Genomic DNA, 22,030 nt, shown 5'->3' with positions numbered 1-22,030 from the left:
TATGAGACGACGAAAAAGTAATTCTGTATTGAAATTATCTACTGTTTCGGTTCCTTGCTCTTCATTTACGAAAGGTGATCTCTGGGCAATACAATAAGCCCTCAGGTGAGTACAACAACGCCAAATTAAGCTACCGCAAATCCATTCGTCTAGTTTGTTCTCTGCGTTTAAATATAACAATTGCGAATACGGTAATCACAGCATTGTTCATTTATGAATATGACGGATAAATGCGGATCTCGAGGTTAAATTCCTTGATATAAGAGTTTCCCTATGCGAGTTGCAATAAATGAAGACGTCTAAACACATTCTTTCTATCGTATCAAAACTTCAGTTATAAAGTAGCTTATTGAGATCTATTCGTGATTTATAATACATTTACATAAAATGTTTAGATTCGTCTACAGACCAATTTGAAACCAACTGATTTGGTCAATTATCTCTGTTTACCTTTTGTAGTAAAAACGGATGTAATAAGGTATGGCTAGTTAATACTTATTGGCACTTGCTTATTTGGAATTAATTGAGACAAAGAAGCAGGCATATATCCAGCGTCAGGTTCCGAGTACATTTCGGCGATCGACATGAGTAAATATAAGCGTCGTTAATTCATCTACTAGGTACGACGGTTCCTTACGACCAACTATAAATAACATCATTGTTAAACTCTACATTTTGTGGTTTCCTTACAAAGCGAACTTTTCTTATAAGCGATACTTAGAAGGAGCGTCGCTATAACTCGCTTGAATTGTTAATTATTTTTGTAACATTTCCTTACAACATTTTACAAGTTTTGGTCTTGCCAGAATTTATACTTTTATTTACTTTATAACGTTCAATGGTAACTACTTAAATCCCACATTTGTACGCACACACTAAAAAGCCTTTACGAAGTTTATTGATGTAAGCTAAGTAAACGCTTACTCTCAAATTTACAGCTAACTCGTAGTCGCCAACATGTCATCAAATCAAGATGAAGTTTGCATATTCACGAGTGATACTTAAAAGACTTTTTTGAAAATACCCAAGGTTTGAAATAGGTTTAAACAGCATTTATTGAAGAGTTGCATTGTGATGTTGATTACAAAGAATGAAATAGTTCGCTGCAGTCAAGAAAAACTTCTGTCTCATTTGTGTAAAGAAATGTTTTCATTCTTTTAACAAGTTAAGGGATTACCAATAAAAAATATGAATGGCTAGCTAAATAAGCAAAGTCTTTCAGTGAGGCGAAGCGGTTCACGCATGAACGGGAGCGGACAATGAATGATATGCTGAACTTAAGGTTCGAAACATGGCTGGTTGCTTTGTAATTGCTGATGATGTACAAAGGCGGCATCCTCTGAGGCTATGCTACATTGTATTGATATAAAGAAGCTTTACGCGCTTAACAAATATCATATATTAGACTTGGTTTGATACATCTATTAAATATATCCTCAGCCATCAATTATATCCCGATCTTTCTGTTACGTTGCCTTTGTTTTTTAACTTGATCGCTTAATTCAAAATTGCTAAGCGCATATTCAATCTTTTTTGACGCCTCATGTTATAATCCCCAACATGAAGTTACTGTTTTTAATAGCATTTGCTGCTTATTTTGCAAAGAATACAGTTGTTTCAAAACCGGACAGAGCCGACTATCCATTATACGTTCAAGTTTTCCCTTATGATTCAGAGTGCAGTGGAAACGTCTCCTTCATAGCAAACCCGCCCGTCACGGATGGAAAGGGAGCTTACTCATTCCTTGAAAATGTATCCTCAGTATTGGCTGTTCCGGCGGAAGATGGAAGTGTAACATGTCTTAATTTAAATAAAACACTTCCAACGTGCTATAAAGGAAATGAACCAAGATGCTTTCAAATGTCAAGCACTACTAATCAATTTACTTTAAGCATCAATGACTCTTCTCATCCGGTAAAAGGTTCGTCGAATGATTACACGACCGGTTTTCATTATTTGCTTACCCCCAATACCACCTTTGAGTATGTGCACAATAACTCTAAAAACGGTGAAAACCATTCGTCTGTGGTGGAAGAAACTTTCCTATATGAATGCCATCGCAACAAAAGCTGTGAGTTTAATCTACAACTCACTAATAAAACTCTCGGCAGTTGTAGCGATGCGAAAACTTGTTTACAAAGCGGCAAGGGAGGCGCGTTCGATAGTGTGGATCTTTTTCTAAGCACCATTTATGATCAAGTTGGGAGAACGGGCCGGCGCACCGATGATTCATACATATCACCTAATCTGAAGACAATATCAAGCTCCAAATCTGTTAATATCACCAAAGTCGACGTGTCAGCATCGCCTTCCTCTTCGCAAACTTCTTCTTCTGCATCGTCTTCTTCTTCTGCGTCTTCTATTTTGACAGCGAATAACTTGCTTGTATCTCTATTTACTTTACTTACGTTAGCTTTATTAGCTTGTACATAACGATTAACGAAAATATTCCTCTTTATCAACACTTTCTTGTAATAAAATACATAATAGTTACCATTGCCTTCAGCATTTCATTTTTTCATGTAAGGACGGAGATATCATTCAATGTAATATGCATCACACATTACTCATAAGCCTCTATACTGGAATTCAAATTTTACTGTCTATACGAGGTAAGCAAATAAGAGGGGGTTATAATAAGTGGTACACGGCAATGAAAGAGAGATGTTCAAATACGAATTGTTGGATAGTTAATAAACATTACAATGAGTAAACGGCATTTTGAGAGGTCCTGCAGTATATTTATAAGTAGCGAAAAATCCATACGAAATGTATTTTGAAATTTCTTTTAACGATACTTTCAAATCATAGCTATATCTTGCTAGTTTTAAAAGTAAGTTGGCGGATGGCTGAATCAAATAACCGTTAATGAAGGATCGGAGTTGTCCTTTCAAGCTCGATTTTTGTTGGGTCATCTCTTCTCTGAGGCTACTTATCTTTCCACTTATTTCCTAAATATACTTAAAAAATATACCTCGCATTTCAGAACAAGATATCTCTTGGACTAGTGTATCCTTGTGCCATACTTGCAAGCACTTTATGAAGGCATAATTGATTTCAGAATGATACAAACCGTTCTTCAAAGATCGCCTGGCCTGCAAAATAAAACTCACTAGACGGTGAGGAATTTCAATTGGATTCACAAATAAATCGTGATTTATATTTAGGAGGGTCCATGAAATGAAATTTTATGGAATATAAGAAGATTACAGGCTTATACAAATACTCGGGTCACGACTATGAATCTTATAATACATTCCTTAAGTTTATTGAGGCGTCTGCCATTGCTTAATTGTCCTGCTATGTCAAAGCAATGGGGGAAAAAAATGTTATTAGACTTCACTCCGAGCTTAATAAGAGTTTAGATTGTTTAGGCATTTAGCCGATGAACAGAAAGCTTAAAGAGTTTATTTTTTCCGACTGTTTCAGGTAAATTTCCAAAGCAAATTGCTATAGTGAGTCAGTCAAAATAAAAAGCTGTAGTAGAGATTCTCATACTGTCAGCCTCTTAAGTATCTCAAATAACACAGTTAAAATGTCGTAAAAGGATTGTAAAAGTGATTAATGAATAAGAATCCGAAGCCATCCTGGAGTAATGTTAATTTCTGCTTCTAATGCCCAAACGAGTAGAACTGCCGTTTATACATCTTTTTCATTAATATTATATGTATAATTAAGACCTTAAAATATAGCACTATGACTATGCCGTACGTACAAGTACAAAATTCATACTATATTAAAAAGGAGTTCAAAAACGTCGGACTCAGAATGCACATGTACTATTTTTTCTGTCGAATTTACAACCCCGAGGGCACCACAAGATTGAAATTAGAATCAAAAATATCGGCAAACATGTCAAAAAGTGTTTCATCGTTTTGTTCAAAAGTATTATCTTCCAACTCTGAATGATATACAGTACCACCAGTTAATACTTGCAAAAGATCATGCATCTTCTTCCATAATCGCTCAGAATATTTTTTCCTTTTTATAATTGCTTGTATAACTGATACCGAGTTAAAAAAATCATCCTGTAAGCTATATCCTTTATCTGAGCATATGCATAAGAGAAAAAACGAATGAACCACTTGAACTAGCATACAATTTAGCCATCCATATTCTTCGAAAATGTTTATAGAGTTGGTTATAATGCGGGTCAGCTGTTTCAATGTTTGTGTTAAATTTTGAAGAAGTTTTTCATAATTAGGCACAGATGCGGGAGATACAGCAATAAAATATTGATATAAATTTTTCCGAACAACCCAAAAGACAACTTTCAAAAATAAACCTCGAAAGATGGCACTAGAATCATCAGAGGAAGAATTGGATTCGATATCCATCAAAATTAACGATAATTTTGTTTCGAAGTGAGGAATTACATCTATAAATTCTACAGAAGTTAATGAATGTACTGTTTTGTATGCCTCCAAACCACACACCAAAAGTTTGTCGAGTATGCAATGAAACTCATAAGTACTTTCATTGGAATAATTACTTTTCAGCGGTGTTGAAATTGCATAAACATCGTGTTGGATCCAAGGCGGACAAGAGTTTAAAACACAATCTAATGCATCAATCTCGCAAATCGTCAACCAAAGTTTTGCTTCTGATCCAGTATCCGAATCCATCCTTTGAAAAATGGGATTTCTAAAACAAGCAATATGAACAGCATTACATACATCATTATTTAACTTTCGAAAATCTGTCCTTGAGACTTGCTGCGCTCGTAATGCGTGTAGTCGGATCCTGTCATTGTCTTTCCAGAGACGATTAACCTCTTCATCCTGCAAGAACTCATTTATTTTCAAATCAATTTCTAGGCGGATATTGACACTATTTTTGCCTATGGAAGCAAGATAATTGACGGCTTCGATCGGCGGCTCACTAAACGATAACACTGCAGATATAATAGCTGAAAAAATGACAAGTATCGTTTCTGGAATTCCGTTTGAATTTTCCAGATCAAAAATACATTTCTCAATTTGTGTTTTATCGAAAATACAGCTAACCTCCTCGAGCGTACTAAAATATCGTTCAATTAAACGTCTGCAGATTTCGAGAGGCGGGAGGAGTTTCCGTAACTCCTCTATTATCTCCAGCATAGAAGGATCTTTTCGAAGATACTCAATTAAAGTAGACTCGGCATCTTTTAAAAAATGGTCCTTTGCTTTTTGTTGCGATAACTCTACAAGCTTTCTCCAATCAACAAAGGCCCATTTCCTGCGTTCTATTTCTAAATGATTTGAGATTGATGGAGCTACCTCTAATTGCCCTGTTTCTTCTCTATCATCCGTACCGACAGGAGTAATATGACGGGGAGTACCAAAGTCGTCCATTCGACTGTCCATGATGTTTTCTCCGTAAATGCATGTATCATTGCTTTCGTTGCATCGAGAACAAGGATATTGTCGATTGCATTTCACCTTACGAAGTCTGCACTTGAGGCAAGCCTTGATTTGGGGCTTTTTTTGTGAAGGTTTTACAACTTTTGTAGGCATGATAGACTCGATTTCTTTTATCTTTTCTAATTAAAGAACATGATGTATTAAATACAATCCTTAAGAAAATTTTCTCTCATTCATTCCAGTGTAGCCCCTCTGGTTTGATTTGAAATTCAGCATTTGCTTAGCGTGTGTGTATACACTGCCAGCCAAATCAAATATTTTTACGAAAGCAAAAGATAAAGTTCTAAAAGAAATATATTATCTTATGCACTGGAATTCATTATTTGAACATCTCAAGGACGTTGCACTATGTTAGTAAACAAACATTCAGGTGTTCACTTTCCCAAAATATCAATTAACAGATGATACTTGTAGTCTATTTTGGTAGTAATAGATAATTCCTTTAGAATGCAAATCAAAATTATTGGGATCAGGAGAAAATGTAAACGATCATAAAAAGGATGTTTCTTTATGTCAAGACCTTCGCAATCAATGCAATTCTTAACGAGATTGGTAATTCACCGTACAAGCAATTTATTCTTTTCATTTACTGTGAAAATACAAATCAAATAAAACTAGGATTTTATTTGAAATGTATTGACATAATGACATGCCACCAGTTATTTTCTTACAATTCCACTTTCGACAAAAAAGGGAACAACCACACGAGTCTACTATATATCAGTTGCATTCTCTCAATTCTCTTTCCTACAATACTAACGAGGCCTTCAGTGCGAAATGTTTAGTTTTCATCGGCAAGATGGAGATGGCTTCCCAAACAAGACCCAGTAAACGAGCAAAATAGTGGTCGTCGTACTGACCAGAAATAACCTTGGCCAGTTTGCTTTGCTTTATTTTCAAACAAAGACAATCCCCTTTTTGTTTCACTTGTTGAAGATTATATGTTTACTGCTCTGCCCTTGCATCACTAAGATAATGTGTGCAAAAATACGACTACAGTAGCGATTGATGAAACGTACGCATTTACACTTAGAGATTGGAAAGCTAGTTTTACTGTATACTCAAAGAACCACCAACATACTAACTTTGGTAATTGAGATTGCTTTTTCTGTTAAGACAGCAATACAGATATTAACACAGGTAAAAACTTGTATTTAGCATTTTATCTATATTAGAGTAAAGAAATAGTTTACTTTTAATCTATGATATAAAGAAAGCGATTTTCCAACCGCGTTAACCGAGCTCCACCATGGATGGCCTTTTGTATCTTAAGATTTTTATACTCAATGATAAGATTGGAAAAGGGCCTAGTTGATTCAATTCCTATAAACAGGATAAAATATCACCATTTTTTGACTTTTTCCTACTAAGCTTAGATTTGCATGGTTGGTATTCGTTACATGTAAAGGATCCAGAGATTTCAAAGTAACATATCTTAGCTTATGGAAATACATAGTATGGGTTCACAATCCAAAAAATCTTCATTCAGTAATGAAGAAAAAAATCCTGTTGTCGCCGAGTCTATAATTGATACCAAGATTACTAAGGTGACTTCAGAAGATAACGTGGATGATCCTGAAGAACTTGCTGACTTGGGATATAAACAAGAGTTTCGTCGCCAGCTTTCCTTATTTGGTATCTTTTCAATTGCTTTTTCTGTACTAGGATTGCTTCCCTCCGTTGCTTCAACGCTATCCTTCAGTCTTTCGTACGTTGGTACTCCTGGCTTGCTATGGGCTTGGCTAATTGCTATTTTCTTTTTAATATGTATTGCATTGAGTATGGCAGAAATTTGCTCTGCTTTACCAACTTCGGGAGGCTTGTATTATGCAGCAGCTGTCTTTGCTCCTGAGGGTTGGGGTCCTTTAGCTTCCTGGATTACTGGATGGTCGAACTACATTGGAAATGTAATTGGACAACCTTCCGTCAATTCCAGCGCTGCAAGTATGATTTTGGGCGCTGTAAGTATTAACAGATCCTCTTATTCACCTACAAATTACCAAGTTTTTTTGCTCAGTGTGGGTATTCAATGTTTACATTGCTTTCTAGCTTCTCTTCCCACAAGATACATCTCAAAAATAAACCGAGTGAATACATTCATTAACATTCTCTTCCTTTTTATTGCTGCATTCGCGATTATCGGTTATGCCGCAAAAAATGACAAATTCAACCATGGTACACATCCTTGGCGTGAAATTAAAAATACAACAAATTGGCCAGATGGATTTGCTGTGTTGCTTTCTTTTAATGGTGCCATTTGGACAATGTCCGGCTATGATGCTCCATTTCACTTGAGTGAAGAATGCGCCAAGGCCAGTGTTAATGCTCCGAAAGCTATTGTACTTACTGCAGTTATCGGTGGTATAGTTGGTTGGCTTATGCAAGTCCTTGTATCTTATACGATTGTTGACGTTCATGCACTCATAACCGGAAGTGGTAATATGTGGAGTATTTACTTAAGTCAAGTTATGCCAAAATCTGCTGCAATCGCCATTTTAAGTCTAACAATCTTCTCTACATTGATGATGGGCCAAAGTTCTTTAATTGCATCTTCAAGGATTGCGTATTCTTATGCTAGAGATGGCATTCTCCCCTTTTCTGGATGGATCGGCAAAGTAAATAACCAAACGAAAACACCCGTAAATGCAGTAATTTGCAACGGAATTATTAGTATTTGTATTTTATTCTTGCTGTTTGCCGGTGATGAAACTTCAAGTGCAGTTTTTTCAGTGGGAGCTGTTGCTGCTTTTTCAGCTTTTACCATTCCCATTTTTATTCGTGTATTTTGTATGAAAGACTCTGAGTTTCATAGAGGCCCGTGGAACCTTGGTAGATACTCAAGACCTATCGGTGCTCTTGCTTGTGCTTTTGTCGCGTTGATGATTCCTGTCTTGTGCTTTCCAAATGACAAAAATCCATCGCCAAAAACCATGAACTGGACTTGCTTGGTTTACGGCGGACCCATTTTCTTGACACTCATTTGGTATGCCATTTCAGCCAGAAAATGGTTCAAGGGACCTAAGGCTAGTGAAACATTCAAAGGTGAATCATGTAATCCTTCATCTATACCGGAATTTTTTGAAGGGAAAGAAAAATAATACTTTGAGTTCTTTGTATCAAGATATATGATTTTAATTTTGCTCAATATTTATTGATGGCTAGACTAAATTGTAATTACCTTCCCCTCTTTGCCGTTATAAATGAGGGATATATTAATAAAGTGGTCATCAACTAAAAGCGCTTTTTATTTAAACGAATTGTTCATATAGAAGCTAGCTAGTACTATTTATTCAATCACAAATTTGCTGGTGCGAAACATGTTTTTGACATTTAAACATAACAAAGTGGTTAAAGCTTCCAATGAACGTTGCAACCAAGTATTTGATTAAATGAGAGACTATCTAGCGAACTGTTCAGTCCTTGCTTTTCCATTTTATTTTCCGATTTACTGAAGAAGATGCTTGGAAAGAATGTTCTCAGCGCACAATTCTCTAACAATCCGCTAAATTAAACATATATATTATGTTAGTCTCCTATTTCCTCTTAAAGTAGATTTTAGATTGGCCATAGTAAATACTACAAGCGAATGATATTCTGAAGAATTAGCCAAAGACTTAAGTCAAAAAACCATCGATTTCAATTTGTGATACGGCTTCTACTGATGCACTTTATTAGGATACAGTTCAAACATTAAAGACAAATCTTTTTGCACTAGAATTTAACAAAAATGAATATGACCGTGCCAAGACTCGAACTTGGGACCGTCTGCGAACATATAGTGTTAAGCAGAAATTATAACCATCTAAACCACACGGCCTATATTTATGCTAGATGCAATCAAAATACACACTAACGTGTTGTTATTGCTATATACAACCTAAATATCCGTAGACTAAGTTTCGAGTAACCCAGAAGAGAAAAGGTACCTCGTTTCTGATAGAGATAACTTGTCTTTATAAAAAAATTTTTATAGTTATTGTAGACAGCTTAAAAGGATTGAAATAACTCTTGATTACAAAAGTTACCATGAAATTGTCCAATTTGTCGAAAAAGCACCGTTCATGGTATAATTGTCTAAATTGGTGATAACAAGTTCCTTAGTTGCATTTACATAGGTAAAAGTATGAATTTCAGTGTTCTGCATTAGAACTCTGCTAGGTGCTTGGGAGAGACCAAGTACAGTAACATTAGCCAAGGGGGGCTGAACATGATAATCACCTACTGATGAAACTGACAACTTGTTTGAATTACAATGCAATTCTGTTATCAAAGTGCTGTTTTGAGTGATGGACTCACCGTCATCAATGTAAATCGTTCCCTCTGAAAATTCATTAGAATCAAGGGCCACTAAAAGATTGAATGGGTTTTGACGCGTCTCATAAGTGGTAAGAGAAGGCACCTGAAGGGGAATAATCTTTCCACCTCGAATTGCGACGTTAATATGCTCTAGGGGAGCATACAGTGTAACATTTTCACCATACTGTCTTTCAATGACTGTATGATTATACCAATCGTACCATTTGGTACCATTGTTTCCAGGGAAAACACCCTGGACGTGACTAACGTTTGGCTCAAGTACTGGTGTGATTAATAGTGCATCACCGACCATAAACTGTCTATCAACTGCGGCCAAGTTTTGCTCATTTGGAAATTCAAGAAACAATGCCCGTAACATCGGGAATCCGTCAGAATGAGCGTCTTTCATTAAAGTGTACCAATAAGGTAGAAGAGAATAGCGAATACTCATCGCCCTCCTAGAAGATTCAGCAACAGACTCCCATCTGTAAGGTTCTTGAGATATTGAGCCTAAGCTATTGTGGTTTCTAAAGAATGGAGAAAATGCAGCCATAGCCATCCATCGCGAACATAGGTCCTCATCTGTATTGCCCATAAAACCACAGGCATCAGCACCAACCATTGGAAGGCCAACCATGTTGAACGTAAGCATTCCGGGAATGGAAAAGAACATGTTCGACCATAAAGAATAATTATCGCCTAACCAATGAGCGGCATATCTTCCAGAAGACAAAAATGTGGATCGACTTAAAATGAAAGGACGCTTATTCTCGTAGATCGAAGCCAAAGCATCGTAAGTTGCTTTTGCCATTCCATAACCATAGATATTGAAAAGATTATACCTTACGGTACCATCATGGTAAGTAGCATTTGTACTCAGTCCTTCATTGGCAAGGTCACCATTACCCTGCTCGATAGTAAGTGCGTAAGGTGGATTATTGAAATTATGTTCTGGCTTAGAATTCAAAGGAGTGGGTGAGCCCTTAACTTTCTCCATAGTGGAGGTAGCTGTAGCATGATATTGAGAGAGAGAGGACATGTAAATGGCTGAGTACTCAGTAACATTTGTGATGTTGAATCCTTCTGGATATGAATATACAACGTTATTAGTTTCGCCCTCTAAAACGAAGGCTACGTGCACCGGATTTTCATCCAAGTGACCCGAACCACATGATCCAACACAAAATGAAGTTGGCTCATTCATATCAATCCATAAACCAGTAAATGTAGGTAATTCACTAGAGTTAGCTCCGAAATCTTGAGTAAGATTAAAAAGGCAATCTTTCCAGTATGTGCTACTCGCAGGATTCGTAAAATCGGGGAATACTGTATAACCAGGCCAAACATTTCCCACGTAAATGGACCCGTTTGGATTCTTTATAAAGATGTCATCCTCGATTCCTTTATAATATGGGTAGTAGGAATCATCACTTCTGTTATTAGGATTGGCAGCATAGATAGCGGCATCTATCATAGGAACATAGTGTTGATGTGTGGACTCTATGGTTTTAAAGAAATCCACCATGTTGCCTTTGGAATACGAAATTGGATCCATTGTAAAGTCTCTATACATGTACATGTAATCGATATCATTCCAGAATGTATCGACAGGGATTTGAAAATCGGAAAAGCCTTTTCGGACATCCAAAATATCAGAGACGTTAGAGTAGCCCCACCTGCTGATATGAAATCCGAGTGTCCAATACTGCTGCATAGACGGTGTTCCGATAGACTTTACGAATTGGGAAACCGTTTTTTTGGGATCATCTGAACCTCCGACGTAAATGTACAAATCGACTACGCCACCAATCATTCGGTATTGTAAATAATTTGGGCGCAATAAGACTTCCATGCCATTTGCGGTAAGCATGAGCACACCATGAGAAGAAGAATGGTATTCGGTTTGATTAACTGAAGAATCATTACGTTCAGGGCTGTATCTTTGTTCCAAATAAAATGGATGAGTACCATAGGCATTGCTATCAAGAGGGGAAGGATCGCCATTGGCCCAAAAGGTCCTAGTTAAATTATTACCAAGTCGAAGACCATGGACTGTCTCTGCAAGCCCATAAAGATTGTAATTTTCGACCATGTTAGTGGTGAGTTCAATATATTGATCTTGGAAAATGAGAGAATGGCCACGGGTGTCGAACAAGACTTCTCCATCTGTAGTTCTGACAACCCAAAACTCAAAGGGATCGGCATTGTATAAGAAGGAGTAAGAGCGATTGGAAGGATGAGTTAGATCATGATAAAGAGGAGCATCCCAAACGTCAGAACGGTTGGTAAAACGGAATTGTTTGCCTTCAAGGTCAGAAATGGAAACATGAATACGGTCTACTGTATCATAGGAGACATTTAAGAGTAGATGGGAGTAATCATTGCCATAAGCATAGCAAGCAGGACCGCGAAGGGCGAGAGTAGCAATTACACCATTGGATGATTCAGAGACGTTAAGAGCGCGATAGCCAGGACAGTTTCTTCCACGATAAGGCTGGTCGTCTGAAGGGGTTTGTGGGATTCCGAGAGTAGCAACGGAAGGTGTTGGCAAAACTCTGTAGGTAGTTGTGCTGGAGGAAATGATGGAAGTAGGTTTGGAAGCATCTTGTGCAAAGACAAAGGAGGGGATGCTAATACATAGACAGAAAGCGAAGAAAGAAAGAAAAAAGGAACGAGGAAGCATTAAATAAAAAAGAAGAGAAGAAGAAAGAAAAAAGAGTCAAGCTAGAGAAGGAAGATGGATGAATGAATGATGAAAGGCGAGTTAAAAAAGAACGTGCATGAACGAACGGCGGCAAGGGAGATGTTGAAACCAGTGTCAGCAGAAAAAAAGCAAAAATATGAAAATTGTTGTTGAAAAAGAGGAAAATAACGTAAGAAGCGCAAAGTAAAAACCGAGGGATGCCGAAGGAAAAGAAAATAGAGCAGAGCAGAGCAAAGCAGAACAGATTAAATTTAATAAATTAAATTAAATAAAACAAAACAAAACAAAACAGAATGAAGCTAAAAAAAGAGATTTAGAATTGGAGCAAACAGCAAGTTAGAGAGTGGATTAATATACTACTTGGAAACAGGAATTTCGTTTCCTGCCGGTCATGATTGAGTCACAGTTCGACAGCGCTCAGTGAACCTTGTGCCAAAGGTAAATATAAATCATATCTATGTCATTTGGTTGGAAAGCAGCAGCATAAGGTGTTGAACGAGCGAAATGAAACTTTATGTAGGAGACAGAAGAGACCCATGGAAGGTTCAAAAGTTGACGAATCGAATGGAGAAACAGTGCTCAACTAGAGTTTTGGAAATGCTAAATGCTTTTTTTTTTTTTTTTTTTTTTTTTTTTTTGACTAGAAAGAGGAACGTGACTAGAAAGAAGAACGAGTCAAGGTTGTAAAGGTATTCACCACTATGGAGGATGAAATCGTAGATGACGAATGAAAACTGCCATGCCATGGCATCCATCAGTCAGAAAGACCAGACCAGTTTCTTCGTTTGTAGAGAAAGCGGGAAGATGGTATTCTTTGCTTGGTTCCATCCATCATTAACATTACCCATGCAAGCTACAGGTATGATGTCAAAAGGCTTGTTATCAGAAGGTTAGGTCGCAGTTTCTATTAGAGTTGGTGGATGAAATTTAATGGTTGGATTCGTCATTAACCTTCGTTTCCATTGATTTTATTTGAAACCCAAATCATTCCTCAAGTGATTGAACCCCTCCCTATCTAATCAGTCGACTGATCCTTTAAAGTCCGATCTGTAGGTTGAACAAAATCGTTTGGGTTTGGGTTTGGGTTTGCCGAAGTCAAAAAGAAACAGAGAGTTTCGGGACCTGGATGAGATTGGTTTTGAGAGATGCAATAGAGTTCTTACTAGACTGGGTTTTTGGGTGTGTCTTGTCTAGACAGGCATTGCTTGTCCTTGGACGTTGATACTCAGCTAGGCATTGTATGGATGAGAAAGGAAGCATCTACGCATCTACACATCAAGAACAAGAAGGATCAAGTAGAGATAAAAGAAAAACAGATAGAAAGAAAAAACTGCTGTCGCTTATCGTAGTCTTTAAGAGAGAAATCAGTTAAACTAGGATGAAACCAGTTAAACTAGGATTGGATTGGCATAAGATAGGATAAGATAGGATAGGATAGGATTGGCATAGCATAGCATAGCATGAAAAATAACTGAATAAATCTTTTACCATTTATATAAAAAATACCTCTGTAAAAAGAAATTCGGCTAATCAACGTTTTCTTCCATTCTCTCTTTTCCTCTACCTACTTTCTGATCCAACAGAATAGTACTACCGTTCCAATTATATAACGCAAACGAGTATATTTCAAACCATACACATACATCTTATCGCATCTCTTCATCTATATCTATATCTAAGAGTCAGTCAGATATATATATATTTTATTTTTTTTCCTACCGACTGATTGATAAACATGGTGGGATGTCCCAATACTAATCTATCCGAGTGTATGTAAAGTAAACGACGCCGCACAAGTGATGATTTGCGGTTCACCAAATCAAGGCTTCGGAATGATGAAAACAAGGCCCTTTAGTGGTTCTTAGGAAAGTGACAAGATTGCTGGTATCTCCTTGACAAGAATAGATAAACAGAGTACAATGAAGTATGTAGTTAAATAAAAGGAATATGACAAGCAATGTTTTCAAGAAAAAGTGGATTCTCTTCTTTCTACATACCTCCCCTCTCCTTGTTCAAAATGACTGAAAAAGACTCTGAAAAAGGAAGTGTGAAGCCCGATTATGAGGAGCCCATTCGGGCGGAAGTGCTTCCCGTTTCCAATATAAAATTCGGTGAAACAAAAAGAGCTTTAAAATCTAGACATGTACAATTAATTGCTCTTGGTGGTTGTATCGGTACGGGTCTTTTCGTTGGATCAGGACAATCGTTGGCTCAGTCAGGGCCGGCTTCTTTATTTCTTGCATACATTGTTATGTCTTTTGTCATTTGGTGTGTTATGAACGTCTTGGGTGAAATGAACACTTATCTTCCTATTGCCGGTGCTTCTCCTCCCCTCTATATCGACCGCTTTGTCGATAAATCTTTGGCTTTTGCTACTGGTTGGAATTACTGGTATGCTTATGTGTTTCTCATGGCTTCTGAAGTTACTGCTGCTGCAATTATCATTGAATATTGGACCGAATCCGTTCCGGCCGCCGCTTGGATTGCCATTGTCCTTTTTCTCTTGACCCTCCTCAATTCATTTCTCGTCAAATGGTATGGTGAAACTGAATTCTGGCTTGCAATCGTTAAAGTCGTCACCATCGTCGGCTTGATTGTCCTTAGTATTGCCATCTTTTTTGGTGGTACTCCAAAACACGATCGTTTAGGGTTTCGATACTGGAAACACGGTTTGGCTTTCCGTGAATATCTAGTCACCGGTGGCCCTGGCCGTCTTTGTGGTTTTTGGATGGCTGTTGTTAAAAGTGGTTTCTCTTTTGTTCTTTCTCCAGAACTAATTACTATTGCTTCCGGTGAAACTGAAGCTCCTCGTCGAAATATCCCAAAAGCTACAAGTAGATTCATCTACCGTTTGGCTTTCTTTTACATTTTGGGTACCTTAGCCATCGGTGTCATCGTTTCTAGCAAAGACCCTCAAATGTTGAGCGCTGTCTCTAAAGGCTCTAGCAATGCCGGCGCTTCTCCTTTTGTTATTGGTATTCAAAATGCTGGAATCCCCATTTTGAACCACATCATCAATGCTGTCATTTTAACTTCTTCGATCTCTTCCGGTAATTCCTTTTTGTTTGCTGGTTCCCGTTCCTTGTATTCCCTTGCTGTTGAAGGACAAGCCCCCAAAATTTTCAAGCGCTGCAATCGATGGGGCGTTCCTTATGTCGCTGTTTTGTTCACCATCCTCATTGCTTGTCTTTCCTTCTTGAATGCCTCCTCCTCATCCGCCATGGTCTTTACCTGGTTCACCAATCTCTCTACTATTTCTGGCTTCATCGCTTGGATTTGCATCCTCATCACATATCTGCGTTTCAGAAAGGCGATGATCAAGGAAAATATGTTAAATCTGATGCCCTTCCGAGCTCCCTTCCAACCCTATGCTGCCTACATCACCCTTTTCGTTGTTTCGCTAATTACAATCACCAATGGTTTTACCGTTTTTGTTGGCCATGATTTCACCGCCTCCGGTTTCATTGCTGCTTACATTACCTTGCCCATTTTCTTGGCCTTGTACTTGGGTCATAAACTTTTTACGAAGAACTGGAAATGGTTCAAGAGGGTCGATGAATTGGATATTACTAGTGGCTTGGCTGAAGCAGAAGAGGTTGAAAGTAGATACATTCTGCCAAAACCGAAAAACTTTCTTGATAAAATATGGATGTGGATTTTTTAATAAGCCTTTGTATCAAAATCAAGCATCCAAATATCCCGCTGTTCTCTTGCTTTTTCTCCTTCCTAACTTGTAACTAGCTAATGATTGTTTTTAATGATTTATCCCCCCTCTTCTTTTGTTTCGAAGTTTGCTCAAATTATCGTTGAAGTGCTTTTTGTCTGCTAGCATTTATATTATTTGTTCTCTTTCCATCTCTCTACCCCTTTCTTATTTTCGTTTCCGTTTTCACTGGAAAGAAACAAGTGTGATTCCTTTTTGAATACTTACTAGCAAAAAAAATCGTTTCGTTTCTTCCTCTTAAATATATGTTAAAAATCTACGTTTACACATTCGCAAAATTTTTTGTTTTTTGAAAATTAGATACTTTGAGTGATTTCATATTCAATACTATTTCATATGATAAATCCGTCAAAATGTTTTATAAGTATTTCGTAAAATCATTCATTAAAATTCAAGGTTAGATTCGTTTCGTTACAGTTTATACTACCAGATTTTTTGCCGAATTGTCCAATTGAGGAATCGACTTTAAGCATTCGCTTCATCATCAATTTCATGTAATGATCTTTCAGCAGCCTCTCTTCCACTTTTCGTGTTTCTTTTATTGTGCGCGGCAGCTTTGTAACCACCACGTACGTTTCCAAGATTTTTGGCCTGGGCTTCGTCATCTTCATGAAGGTCTGTACTCTGAAATCCTTCCTCTCTCAATTCAGCCTCGTCGTCTCGATCAGCTTTGTAACCACGAGTGGTACCAGTCGTGTAATGAGCATTTTCACCATGGCTATCTAGCCATTCTTGAGCTCTTGCTTTGGCTTCTTCAGAAACAACAGGATTGTGCAAGGCGGCCTTGTGGCCGGCAATTTGATGTGCTAAGTCGGGCATATTGATTGAAAATAATTGCTTAGTGTTGAAAACCGATGTAAAGACGATAGTGAACATATATATTCTCGTTCAAGTCATTCAATGCATCTCATAATGATTTGGATTTTCGTAATGCTAAAAGCCATTGACATGCCCTACATCACACGAATTCCGGAGGTAAAACGTAGGCCTGTGATGGCAAAACTTGCGCCATTAAAGATGAACACTCGAATGTGCAGATGGAAGCATGTAGGAAATTACACAGATGAGCACTCTACAGGAAACGGCATAATGAATCGCCTTCATACGCAAATTTCGAAAATTGTATTGTGGCAAATTAATACTGCTTTTCTGAATGGATTGAATCGGTTTGAAAAGTTCCAAGCAAAAAGATATCCAAAACACTGTGGCTGCCATCAAAGTATATATGATCTGATGTCAAGTTTACGAAACTAGCTTTCTTGTAGTTCAGTAAAATTGTTTGACTTTGTAAATGTCGCTTTTACAATCTCCACCGATTATGTATGTCCAAGAAATATGAAAGTGCAGCTACTAAGTTCATTTGTATAATACAAGTAAATTGAATAGTATTCAAATAAGCAGTTTTCCAAGATTGTTACACACTTATAGCTTCTATGCATAATCCTTTTAAAAGTTACAACATAAACATCTTTTCATTGAAAAAACAAAATTGCTAGCACATAATAGATATACAAGAGTATCATCTGGTTATTCACGGAAATTCATCATAAATCGTTTTACAAATAAACGTTCAAGGGGTATGAAATTGGCTTTTTATTCCAATTCCTCGAGGACTTCCTGATCGTGTTTCTTGGTTTCTTCAGAAACATGAGGATTATGGAGGGCAGCTTTATAGCCTCCTGCTACGTTTCCAGGGTTCTTAGCGTGAGTAGGGCTTGTGCTGAAGTCTTCGTGCTCAAGAACCTCCTTGGAGTGTTCTTTGGCTTCATCCGACACGTTAGGGTTATGAAGAGCGGCTTTATAGCCTCCAGCAACGTTTCCAGGGTTGGGCATCTTTAATAAAATAGTTACAAAGGGTAGTGATAATCAACGACTTTTAAGCTTTCGATTAACTTTGATGGGTAAACCTGGAGTTTCTCTTGAGATTATATAGTTTTCAATTCCTGGTATTTCAGAGCAATGAAATCATTATTGAATAAAAAAATTCCTCAAGTGTTGTCATTTTAAATTGCAGTTGTATTGACTGTTAGTACAATAAATCATTGCGAAATACAAACGTAATTGTCGAATTTTCCTGACACTCAATTATGACTATAAGCTGGGTAAGAAGCAAATTCAGTCTGAATTCTATCAACTCGAGCTTACTCATGAAGCTTGTGGATTCTCAAACAAAGCATGTTTTCTTGTTGACATCAGGATCCATAAATTCTTAAACAATCGTACTCCTTCGATTCCTTATCGTTGATACAGCTTCAAGAATGTAAATTGCGGATGGCTAGCTTTTAGCAAAAAAATAAAAACTATATTCTAATTGATAGAATTTCGTTTTGGAAACCAAAACCACTTTGACTGCTGACTGCTGAATCTTAAATAGTTTCTTGCCTATATTCTCGTTCCATACGAAACTACTTGTGTTTTGTGTGAATAAGGTGACCGAAAATTTCTATTCCTTTTAGAACGGTGTTGGAAAACCAATTTATGCGTTTCACATAAAATTGTACCTGTTTGTGTAACGAATTTTCCTTATACAACCCTTTTTTCTTTTCTTTTTCCTTTTTTTTTTGCTAAAACGGTCCGTAAGAGTCTTTTTCTAATGTAAGTTCGAGTTATCGTCGCAGTAATAAAGTATCATCAACAGAAAACATAGGGAAAATTCAGTAATTCGGTTATGGACAACAAACACTGCTGTGGCGAAATGAATAATAGTGAGCATGTAATTTACTTATCCGGTTCCAAGATTAATAAAATATTATTGCTCATTCCGCGGATTAAAAAATTAGGCGTTAAAATATTGATGTACATTGGACTCGCCTTCCTAATTAATTCACAGATTTTCCAAATTTACGTTTCCTTTTTGAGATTCTATCCATGTCATTTGTGCCTGCTCTGATTGTATCTTTTCGCAATTGACAATGCCGTTTTCGTCTTATTGTCTATGGCAAGCCACTCAAACGCAAAAGAAATTGAACGTCTTAGCCAGGAAGGCTTACTCATATAAATAATGCCAGAATTATATTCCACCTTTTGGCTCTATGCAGTTCCTATAAATAACCCCTCAGGCCAATTTAGTAAAGGACAGTCATAATGGGAAAACAAGATGGGAATTGTTGCAAACAATACCAGCACAAGGTAGCTTTCCTATAATGTTTTAGGTGATAACTTGAAGCCATTCTCTGAACAGTATAAATTAGCGTTATTATAAAAATTGCATTCAGGTTTTGCCTAGTAACATCGTGTTAATTTACATCGAAACAAGTGTAGTAGCTATTATAAATTCATATTCATAAACTTAAAGCTTGTTACTTAAGTTTAAATGGACAGTTTTTAGATGAGTGTACGTTTCAATGCCTGGTGCTCCTAATTCACTGCCAATTCCGCTCATCTTAACCCCTCCAAAGGGAGCTTGTATATCACTGTTTTCTGCCGAATTAATGAATACCATACCAGTCTCTAATTCGTCACTAACGCGATGGGCTCTTTCGAGATTTTGAGTAAAGCACATCGCTGCCAATCCATATATACTGTCGTTTGCTTTTTCTAGCACTTCATCTTCCGTAGTAAATTTCGATACAGCTACAACGGGTCCAAAGATTTCGTCTTTTACAATCGTCATTCCCTGATGACAATCAGCGAAAATGACTGGGTGGATAAAGTATCCTTTCTTTGAGGGATTCTGTTCATTCCCTAAAACCACCCTAGCTCCTTCATTTTTACCAACATTGATGTAATGAAGGACTCGGTCGTACTGAACTTTGTTGACAACAGGTCCAACAACTGTCGATTCATCAAATGGAGATCCAAGCTTATAGTCTGCCAAAACATGATCTTTGAATTTTTCCAAAAACTTTTCATATACCTTTTCTTGTACATAGATTCTAGAGTTTCCCGTACAAATTTGACCGCTGTTAAATACGATGCCTACAGCAGCCCACTTAACAGCCTGCTCAATATCAGCATCTTCAAAAACAATGAACGGGGATTTTCCACCACATTCAAGTGTTACTGTTTTTAAATTGGAAGAAGCCAGTTTTTGTATAGTACTGCCAATCTCTGTTGATCCAGTAAATGCAATTTTATCGATTCCTGGGTGAGAAGCAATGTGTGATCCAGCAACTTTACCCAGTCCGCTAATAATATTCACTACACCTTTGGGGAATCCAACTTTGTCAACTAACTGAGCAAAGTATAATAATGAAAGGGGGGTAGTTTCAGCGGATTTAATGATGATACAGTTACCAGCGGCTAAAGCCGGAGCAATCTTCCATCCTGCCATATTCAATGGATAGTTCCATGGAACAATTTGACCACAAACACCAATTGGCAATCTTTTTGAATACGCAAGTTTTTCGGAGCCTGTCGGGATGACAGACCCATAGATTTTGTCAGCCCATCCGGCGCAATACCGAAGTAAAGCTATAGTTCCCTCCACATCGCCACGGGCGTTGGAATCTTTTGGTTTCCCTGAATCCATTGCTTCAATGGCGGATAGTGTATCAATATGCTTTTCAGCGGCATCTGCTAACTTCATCAATAATGAACCCCGTTCGGAACCGTGAACCTTCCTCCAGTTTTTAAAAGCATTTCTTGCTGCTTTAACTGCAAGATCGACCTCTTCGGTACCAGCTAAATAGACCTTTGTAATAACTTCTTCGGTGGCAGGATCCACTGTTTCAAGTACTTCTCTGGATTTTATCCACTGACCATCAATGTACAGTCCGACCGGTTGTCTGACTGTACCACCGTCTGGAAGTGGTAGTTTTTGGAACAGTCCTTCTGACATTATAAACGAATGAGTTAGGATATTGCTGAGAAGGAAAAGGAGAGTGTCAAGTTCAATCACATCAATATATAGTAAAAAAGCCTTTGATTATTCGTGATGTAATTTCAATAATCTTAACTTTACATTTTAGTTGATTTGAAAGTGTCGCCGTGAATGGCTGGAATTTCGCATTTTTGGACTTTTACTTGAGGAGGTCCCAGATAACATTCAGTATTGAAGTTAGATGGTATCACTTATCAAGACCGAAATATTCTACTATCATAATACAAAAGAGTCCCTCTATTACAAATTGTAAACAATGAGAGTTTTTACAGAGAAATGTACTTTAGAAGATGTTTTTATCTCCAGTTGAAAGTACGAGTTTTCAGGTTGGAAGATTCGACTGATCGGGGCTTAATAAATTTAGTTGTTGTCTATTTGGCTACTTAAGTCGCTGGACCCTGAAAATTCTCAAAGCACATACTAAATAGATCCTAATTTATACAAATATAGATCATTCAACCTTCAAAACCACTCAGTCTCATACTTATACAGCGCAAAATCCTGGGTGTGAAACAATTCGCTATTTCCTTGCTAATTTTATATTACTGTATAGCTACAAAATTTGAATATACACCTTTGATACTTGTACTCGCATTTTTGTGAGAATTTACGAACGTGAAATTAATTTGAATATGTACACCGTCTGGTCGTTTCTATAGCCAAGGCGTTAGTATAGTATGTGCGTAGTAGTCCCACAAGTAATGGAAATTTTGAATGAGGGTATAAAATTTGGTATTATAAATCTTAAGCGAATCCAACGTGCCTTTTTTTCATCTTCATAAAGTTAGCAAGCATTAAACACTAAACCAAAGATTTTGTGGAAGATAATACAGTTGCCATAGAATGAACATCTTAAACAATTCATTTTTTATTGCCTATTTTCCAAAATTATCACTGGTACATTTGCTAATATGCTTGACCATATACATATTCATACTCAAAACTATTTTATGGGAAAAACGAAGCAACGTCTACTCCATTTATTAAAGTACCAAACCAACGTCTTAAAATATACACAAACAATACTATCCTTTGCTGGATTTGTGCATCAAAAATAACGGATATACATTTCAATCTTAGTA

At 37.2% G+C, this 22,030-nt stretch overlaps 8 protein-coding genes and 1 non-coding gene across 9 annotated transcripts; 3 read left to right on the top strand and 6 right to left on the bottom strand.

Moving 5' to 3' along the window:
* Positions 1 to 1,560: 1,560 nt before the first annotated feature.
* SOMG_05081 (uncharacterized protein) lies at positions 1,561 to 2,433 on the top strand (the record flags this gene model as incomplete). Its single annotated transcript, XM_056183856.1, has 1 exon — positions 1,561 to 2,433. One exon carries the CDS (start codon positions 1,561 to 1,563, stop codon positions 2,431 to 2,433), a length of 873 nt encoding a protein of 290 aa, XP_056039083.1.
* Positions 2,434 to 3,797: 1,364 nt separating this feature from the next.
* On the bottom strand, positions 3,798 to 5,495 carry SOMG_05080 (DNA-binding transcription factor, zf-fungal binuclear cluster type; the record flags this gene model as incomplete). Its single annotated transcript, XM_056183855.1, has 1 exon — positions 3,798 to 5,495. The coding sequence occupies one exon, from the start codon at positions 5,493 to 5,495 to the stop codon at positions 3,798 to 3,800; it is 1,698 nt and encodes a 565-aa protein (XP_056039082.1).
* A 1,349-nt stretch (positions 5,496 to 6,844) lies between these two features.
* Positions 6,845 to 8,500, top strand: SOMG_05079 (amino acid transmembrane transporter; the record flags this gene model as incomplete). The annotated part of the gene is made up of 1 exon (XM_056183854.1): positions 6,845 to 8,500. One exon carries the CDS (start codon positions 6,845 to 6,847, stop codon positions 8,498 to 8,500), a length of 1,656 nt encoding a protein of 551 aa, XP_056039531.1.
* Positions 8,501 to 9,136: 636 nt separating this feature from the next.
* On the bottom strand, positions 9,137 to 9,219 carry SOMG_20293. Its single transcript is given in 2 exon segments — positions 9,137 to 9,172; positions 9,182 to 9,219. It is a non-coding gene; the product is annotated as a tRNA-Val (tRNA).
* Positions 9,220 to 9,423: 204 nt separating this feature from the next.
* gto1 (alpha-glucosidase) lies at positions 9,424 to 12,381 on the bottom strand (the record flags this gene model as incomplete). Its single annotated transcript, XM_056183853.1, has 1 exon — positions 9,424 to 12,381. The coding sequence occupies one exon, from the start codon at positions 12,379 to 12,381 to the stop codon at positions 9,424 to 9,426; it is 2,958 nt and encodes a 985-aa protein (XP_056039044.1).
* A 1,978-nt stretch (positions 12,382 to 14,359) lies between these two features.
* Positions 14,360 to 16,066, top strand: put4 (plasma membrane proline transmembrane transporter Put4; the record flags this gene model as incomplete). The annotated part of the gene is made up of 1 exon (XM_056183852.1): positions 14,360 to 16,066. One exon carries the CDS (start codon positions 14,360 to 14,362, stop codon positions 16,064 to 16,066), a length of 1,707 nt encoding a protein of 568 aa, XP_056039028.1.
* A 525-nt stretch (positions 16,067 to 16,591) lies between these two features.
* On the bottom strand, positions 16,592 to 16,945 carry SOMG_05076 (Con-6 family conserved fungal protein; the record flags this gene model as incomplete). The annotated part of the gene is made up of 1 exon (XM_056183851.1): positions 16,592 to 16,945. One exon carries the CDS (start codon positions 16,943 to 16,945, stop codon positions 16,592 to 16,594), a length of 354 nt encoding a protein of 117 aa, XP_056039538.1.
* A 774-nt stretch (positions 16,946 to 17,719) lies between these two features.
* Positions 17,720 to 17,959, bottom strand: SOMG_05075 (SOCG_02635-like, conserved protein; the record flags this gene model as incomplete). The annotated part of the gene is made up of 1 exon (XM_056183850.1): positions 17,720 to 17,959. The coding sequence occupies one exon, from the start codon at positions 17,957 to 17,959 to the stop codon at positions 17,720 to 17,722; it is 240 nt and encodes a 79-aa protein (XP_056039539.1).
* Positions 17,960 to 19,415: 1,456 nt separating this feature from the next.
* On the bottom strand, positions 19,416 to 20,906 carry atd2 (aldehyde dehydrogenase; the record flags this gene model as incomplete). The annotated part of the gene is made up of 1 exon (XM_056183849.1): positions 19,416 to 20,906. The coding sequence occupies one exon, from the start codon at positions 20,904 to 20,906 to the stop codon at positions 19,416 to 19,418; it is 1,491 nt and encodes a 496-aa protein (XP_056039038.1).
* Positions 20,907 to 22,030: the final 1,124 nt, after the last annotated feature.

The sequence above is a fragment of the Schizosaccharomyces osmophilus genome, chromosome 3, assembly GCF_027921745.1.
Source record: "Schizosaccharomyces osmophilus chromosome 3, complete sequence".
Classification (NCBI taxonomy): domain Eukaryota; kingdom Fungi; phylum Ascomycota; class Schizosaccharomycetes; order Schizosaccharomycetales; family Schizosaccharomycetaceae; genus Schizosaccharomyces; species Schizosaccharomyces osmophilus.
Note: the sequence above shows the minus strand (reverse complement) of the source record. Positions and strands in the feature narration are given on the sequence as shown.